The sequence below is a fragment of the Gavialis gangeticus genome, unplaced genomic scaffold, assembly GCF_001723915.1.
Source record: "Gavialis gangeticus isolate Ggan-Ray unplaced genomic scaffold, GavGan_comp1, whole genome shotgun sequence".
Taxonomy (NCBI): domain Eukaryota; kingdom Metazoa; phylum Chordata; order Crocodylia; family Gavialidae; genus Gavialis; species Gavialis gangeticus.
This window is the reverse complement of record NW_017729022.1, coordinates 78881315-78888768: the sequence shown is the minus strand read 5'-3', so window position 1 is coordinate 78888768 and position 7454 is coordinate 78881315. Positions and strand designations below refer to the sequence as shown.

The 7454-nt window shown below is 44.6% G+C and overlaps 1 protein-coding gene across 2 annotated transcripts in view; it reads right to left on the bottom strand.

Moving 5' to 3' along the window:
• Window positions 1–6624: 6624 nt before the first annotated feature.
• Window positions 6625–7454, bottom strand: part of FAM180A (family with sequence similarity 180 member A) — a 37933-nt gene continuing 37103 nt past the window's right edge. For both annotated transcript variants that reach the window (XM_019515448.1, XM_019515447.1), the window contains exon 3: window positions 6625–7398. In XM_019515448.1, the coding sequence (XP_019370993.1) occupies window positions 7054–7398 (345 nt within the window). In that variant the 3' untranslated portion in view covers window positions 6625–7053. The remainder of the gene's footprint in view (window positions 7399–7454) is intronic.

Below are 7454 nucleotides of genomic sequence, written 5' to 3'. Positions count from 1 at the left end.
AATGAAGTCCTTCCTTGTACTCTTTTTAGTTGTCATTATTGCCCATTATTGTCCCCACACTGTAGAACTGGGAGGCTGAAAAGACAAAATACATGGGGTGAGAGTCTCCACCTTCTAGTTTGCATATTTGTTGTCATCCATGGGACATACAGGACTGTGGAGTGAAAAGTGGAGATAAAAGACCACCACTCTATCATAGCAAGGCTTTCAGGCTCATTTATCAAAGATGGAACATGGTCACACACATTTCAGGACAGAGGAGAACAGAGCCATAAGGGGAACATTCTGGGTGCAAAGAAGGAACTTTAACATCTGTAACAGTGACTGCAGATCATGGTCTGAAACTTTCACCTTCTTGATGCTGTAGCCCATGTGATAAGGAATAGAAAAATGAAGTCACCGGTCTTCAGTTGCAACCATGAGTAGCTGATTCTGGCATGAATTGTGCCAGAGTTTGTTGCTGTATGCTAATTACACTTGTAGATGCACCCTTCATTTATGTGTATGAGTAGCGTGGGAGAGGAAGGCTATGCACAGCAGGGACACCTGTCTAGAATCAGCTCTATCATACTGAACCCTTTGCCCCTTTCTCACTTCTCAGTGATATAAAATGGGGAAACTCATATTTGAATCTTAACTATTCTTCCTCTTGGAAAAAAGTGAAAGTTTGCTTCCTCCTGTTCTCATCTGCTCTGTGTATTCTGTATCCTCTACTTGTGGAAAAGCTAATTACCCCAAGGGGTGGGGCAGGGGGTTTTACCCTATGTATCCTTCCCACCAAATTCCTGCCTTTTTAGATATATTTTCCCAATGTTTTTTGTTCTGCTAGAGTGGGAGCATATCTGTGATTCACCCAGACAGAGCACTGTAAGAACAACATGCATTGTGCTGAACTAAGAAGATATTAGTCCAACAGACTTCATGCATCATTTTTTTGGCAAAGCATTTCAGTTTCCTGAAAACTAGTGTAAGCCATCACTTGGCTACTCCTAGTATGAGAAGAAAGACCTCCAGGAATTTTCATCAAAAAAATAAACTTGAAAGTTTGCAGAAAAGGACTGGTTTGGCAATTTTTAATAGAACAGTGACTTCAATTTTCTCATTTTGTTTGCCAAAATATCTCATGTTCATTTTGCAATATTTCAGTTTGATAAGAAAAATGTTTTGTATTACTGTTATCCTTCCAGTTAGCAGTGTTTGAACTTCTATATTAACTTGTATTATGTAATATCGCTACATTATATTTATATACATTATAGTGGGACCTGGGCCAAAGGGCCGCACCGGAGCGGGGCCCGGCTGCTACACTCTCAGTGGGTGTTTCATCCCCGTATTATTATATCCTTCCTGCCATGACTTGATGTTAATGTAAGAGACATCAGGAGGTGGTATCTGACTGTATGGGGTTCATTGAGATGGGTGCAGGTCTTAGTGTTTGGGAGTCTTCTGTGGGGCTCTGCCTCCTCTACACCCAACCCCTTTCCACTTGGGTATTCCACTGATGATCAGGATATGTGCCTGGCCTTCCTTGGTGCCTGTCTTAACATGCTAAGAGAAAAGGTCCAACGGGAGAAGAAAAACCAAGTGCCCTTGGACTGATATGAGCTGGCCAAGCCCTGTGACTCTGGTAAGAGTCTACAGCTAACAACTCCTGGGCCATGTAGGAATTAGTAAATCAATACAATGTAAATAGTCATGTCTGTCTCTGCTTATGAGCCTCACTTCAGCCTTGCAGTGTGCATCTGCCTTCTCTTCAGGTGGTTGAGGCTCTTTGGGATTTGCCCCCCAGTTGCAAACCTATTTCACAGGGCAGGCCTGTTTCAGGCCAGACCCTGCGGGTAGTTTGGGCTACAGACACTACAAACCCCTGTGAGGTCCTTTTGGGTGCCTGACATCCAGTGTCCGCAGGGTAGTCAGGGTCTTGCTGTGGGGGCTGGGGTAGAGCTGGTCTCTGGTAAGATGTCCTTGGCTCTGGTGGATGAAAGAACCATGGGTCAGTGGCTACACCAGCACCTCCCCTTCTCTCAGTATGGTGCTGCCCTACAAGGGAAATTCCAGGTTGGCCTGGGCCAACCCCGGACCCCTGCATACCACCACATGCCCTGCAGCCACCACCAGGTGCTGAGAGTCCTTGTCAGGCTCATGATCACCCACAGCTGTGGCCTCTGGGCCCTAGGTGGCAGCGGGTATGCTGGCCACCTGTTCTCATTCCTGGCTGGGCTCTGAGGCCAGGTGGAGCCCAGCTTCTGGCTCTCAGTCCTGCCTGGAGGGTGGGCACATGGAGAGCACATCATCCACCATGTGCCTGCGCTACCTGGGGAGGAGGTGCACAGTGGGGCACACTGCCTACCTGTGGGCTCACTGATTACTGTTGGGATGGCCTGGAGTCCTGTGGACTGTAGGGCATCCTGGCAGCCATCACCCCAGTAAGTGCATGGCCTGGCTGGTCCCTACTACAATGTTTACTATTACACGTATTCACGGTTTGATACTATTGAACTGCCCTGTTTTGATTTTATTGAGATTAAGCATTTTATTTTATTGAGATTAAGCATGGCTTCAAAGTGAGTGTTTTTGGAATTTCCTTTCTGTGAAAAATGTAAGCATTTTGGCTTGTGTTCTAATCCAGGCTGAAAACAAATGTTCAATGTCAGAATTTCCTGCCTAATAAAAGTCCATTTTTCAGACCAGATGTGATGGCTATGCTTTACACAGAGCTAAAGAGACTGAGGATATTGAGGTGCCAAGGGAATCATTAAATAGCCAATCAGCTGCTGAAATAAAAACATATTGCAATGGCAAGCCACTACATGTCTTTAATGGATTTACTTTCTTTAACAAATACACCAGACAGCTAAGTAATTCCAAATACACTGCATTTTTATCATTTCCTTTAGGATTCTATGTTAAATAAACTTAGGGAATCCAAGGAATATAGTAATATTTCTATTATGTTACAAAAAGAACTTGAAAAAACTACATTTTACACTGAGAAATTTAAGTTTTACCAAGCCTTTTTGTAAGGTACAGTACCCTATGTGTTATACTAGGACAGGCTAAGCTGTGTTTTGGACAGAAATTTTCTGAGGGGCTCATAAGCCTCACTGTTAAATTTACCATGATGTACTGTCCTGGGCAGGGAAGGGAGCAAGTCTTTGTACTGAAATCTTCTTGCCTCAGCCCTTGGTTGCTGTTACTGCATAGAAATACATAATACTGCTGGTTATTAAAGAAGCTTGTAATTACTCTGCTTGTCCTTTCCAGCAAACTGCTGGGGCTGAGCCCTGCCTAGCCCTTTAGAGCAGGAACGACCAACCTGCAGAATGTGCACCACAGGCAGCCTCTGTGAGTGGTACATGGCAAATCAGGGAGGGGATGGGCAGCACAATGGCAGGTAAAGCAGGAAGCAGAAAGAAGAGAAACAGATCAGGAGGGAACACAGTAGGCCTGTGTGAAGTGGCTAGTATTTGCTTCAGATTCAGCTGATTTGGGGGACAGTGATTCAATTCGGTGATTCAAATCACTGTCCCAAATCGATCTGGCTGAATCTGATTCAGAGATTCGGCTGCTGGTGAATCTCCAAATCAGCCAGGCCCTTCCCCCACAGCCTGGCAATTCCTGCCCTGCCTGCCCCAGATCCTGGCACTTGGGGAAAAAAGACCGGACTCAGCGGGTGCTGCTGGGCAAGGGGCAATCCCTGCTGCCCCATGCTTTGTGGGGGGCTCTGCCATGAAACCCCAGCCCTCCACAGCCCCCCCACCCCATGGCTGCCCTGCCCACCTCAGCTCTGGTCCTTTAAGAAAAAAACAACGCCTCAAAAACCCTCCACACTCACTGTTCCTGTTAGTGCGGGGTGATTCCCGCTGCTCCCTTCTGCCCCGTGCCATGTGGGGGGCTCTGCACAAGCCTCCTGAATCCCTGAGGCTGCAGCAGTTGCCAGTGAGTCCTGGGGTTTTTCTCTTTTTCTTTTTTATTAAAGGGTTGAAGCCGCAGAGGGCAAGGCACCCATGGCAGGGCTGGGGGAGTGTGGAGGGTCAGGGGGCTCATACAGAGACACCCATGTAGCATGGGGCAGTGGGGATCACACCTCTGCCCAGCAGCACATGGTGAGTTGGGGCTTTTCTTTAAAGGGCCAGGAGCCAGGGTGGGCAGGACAGCCATGGGGGGGCTGGGGGAGCAGGTGGGAGTTGGGGGGCTGCGGAACAGGGGATGGGGCCTGGCAGGGGTCTCCCCATGGTCCCGTCCCCCCTTCTCCAGCCCCCCTACCCCACCTCCTACTTACCAGCATGAAGTCCAGCTGCAGCTCCCTGCTGCAGCCACCAGGGACTGTCCGAATCATCGAAGCTCTCCAAATCCTTTGCGAAGATTCAGAGAGCTCCAAATCAATTCAGACCTTTTAATTGGTCCCCCAATTCCATTCGGATTCAGCGATTTGGCCACCAAATCAGGCTGAATCTTCTCCAAATTGAATCAACACCAGTAGCTTTTCACAGCCCTAGAACACAGGGCCAGAGGCAGAGAGCAGGGCAGCAAATAGGGTGGGGAGCACTGGACCAGAAAGCAAAAAACAGAACAGCAGATCAGACGGGGGAAAAGAATTGGGATAGCACTTTGGGAGGGCATGGGATTAATTTGTGGCGCACTTCCCAAAAAGGTTGGCCTCTACTGCTCTATGGAGTGGAAGAGTGGCACAGAATAAAAGCAAAGTGAGCATTCAGTGACAATTACCCCTCAGGAGCAAATTTGTGATTTCCAGAGCATGGTATTTATGAGAGAAACAAATATACACAGATCATCTGTGCTTGCTTTTAAGACATGAGATGTATTTGTCTATCTCTCACCTCCCACTCCTGCTGAAAAATTTTACACAGAATAATCCATCAATATTGTGTAATGTGGGAGTGTGCCTTTCTAGAACTGTGTACTAGAGGCATTACATGTAGAAAATCTGTTGGTCTGTTGTAGTGCTAAGAGTTTGGCAAAAAGTCCTGGATGGTTGACATCTTCATTGGGGCAGAGTTCATTAGGATTATATTAGGATATATGGCTAGTGCCAAGGTATGAATTTCTAAGTGCAGGGATGAAGGTCCTATAACTTTACATGGCTTTATTTTTTATTTCTTTGGTTCTGAAGCTCTCTGTTAGGTATGTATGTAAAGACCAACCTTAAAGGATTCCTAAGATGGTGTTCTTGTTTATGACTATTCTGTTTTTGTACACCCACATGCACATACACACAATGATAATGACACATTTTAAGGATATCTGATATAGACTCCTATTTTTAATGAATTACAACTTGGCAAGAGTCTGACAATGGGGCTATTAGCAGATGTACCATCTAGCAATGCTCTCCTAAGGGTCCACACACCAGCTGGGAACTGTCAGCACTCTAAACATTCACTTTCTTTATCCCTATTTTCCCCATATACCTCCAATGGAGGTTGCAGAGATGATAGTGAGGGACCTTGCTTTGCTCGTTTTGTGCTGCCTGGGGAATGCCCCACTCTTTGGAATATGACCATTAGGGAGTTTTTAGGGCCTGTACCCTTTGTAGGGCCTAAACAATGCAAAGAGAAGTTATTGTGGCTCTGAATCTGGACCCGGGAGTTCAACCACACCTGTCTCCCTCTGGGGTGTTGGTTTGGGCCTCTTTTCCATTATAAGTTGAAAATATTGGACAATTAAAAGAAAAGTGCTAATATGAAAGGGGTAACAGGTATTTGGTAGTACGCAGACACTGCTTTATTGGACATAACTGAAATATCTAAGGGATATGGAGAAATGGGATTAGCTTATCCTGCTTTGAAACTTAGGACATTGTCATTAGGACAGATTAATTGCAAATTTACTTACTAATAGAGACCTTTCCTTTCTTGCTCAATTTTCTGTAAAGAGGTCATGATTTTTATGGATCTGTTCATAATTTGTGGTTGCTTATTAAATTGTTTCTGTAAATATATTTGGACTATGTTTTGTTTATTAGCAAGTCGGTATGAATGCCTTCTGTTCACCATTCTCAATATCCACCATGTGATTCTTTGTTCAATCACCTAAATCACATAGAATTATATAGGTATTTCCTTACTGGATTGCACTTTCTCTCTTGCATGTGTGTTCAGACATATATTCACCACACATACACACACACACTGTTAATTTATAGGCAAGGATGAACCAATCTCCAAAGTTCAACTATAGATATGGTTTTATTCACCTTTTCACACGCTCTCTGAACCCTAGGTTTAGTTCACTTACTAACTTTGGAGTGATAGGGTCCAGCTAAAACACATAATAGCAAAACTAATTTGATCCCTGATTCTGCATTTGATTCCATGTGAACAGATCCATGTGCCCATGGAGAGTTTTGTGGCAGGCTTAGTGTCATGTGCAAATCATAGATTGATCTTTTCTAGCCTGGCAAGGGGCAGCCTTTCTGGAGAGGGTGCCCTCACAAATACTTATTGTGGGGGACAAGTGGTCTGCTCAATGCAATTTGCCTTCTGAAAACACTGTACAGAATAAAAACTAGCTCAACCAAACATACATACACAAGCCATTCAAAAGGCTGGGAAAAACTATGAAGCCAATCAGACAGTTTTATTTGCAAAAATATTTTAATTACTTTTATGCAACAATCTCCAAACTAATTCTCATGAATCCTTTTTATTGTATAAAGGATTTCTCTCTGGCTGTTAACATCTTATTACACAGCAGCTAAACTATCTTTTTTCCAGCTAGGAAGGTAGCACATATTATATTATATCAGCATCCCAAGGATAAAGGGAAGGTACAGCTGTTTAGTACATATATATACACATATATGCACTCTATACTATCCTCCATGCCAGCATGATAATGGATACCAGGGACTGAAAACAAGGCATTTTTTCCTCTTATTTAGCATTTTTATAAGTGGATCCCACTAGGGGGAGCTAAAGAATAAAGAATTTTTAACGAAGCAGGCTATTAAATTGTTTACGAATACAGTGGTGGACGTGCTAGGTGTCCCTTATCAGCAGAGCTGGTTGCTTTCCAGGTGTATAAAGTTCTTCACTGTGATGGCTTTTTGCTGTCTGAGAACATCAAGTCATGCTTCAGGGCCTGGTAGAGACTGACAAAAGATTCAGCCCAAGCATCCTTCTGGTGCCCCCGGGATTGGGCTGCCCTATAAACCGTGTAGACCATGGTCAACACTGTCCTTTCAAAATCTTCTTTCTTGAGGACCGCCGGGTAGTTAGACAGCTTGGCACTCAGCCTGCGGATCTCTGTGAGGCTCTTGGGGATAATGTCATTGCAGACAGTGTCAAATGCGGCAGCCTTCCTTAGTGAAGCTAACTCCTCATCTTTGATGGAGATTCTCAGACCTTTGTCAATTTTAAGCTGAGCTAAAAGAAACTGGTACAAAATCAGAAAGGTATTTATCCTCAAATAGAAAATGTACAGGCTACATA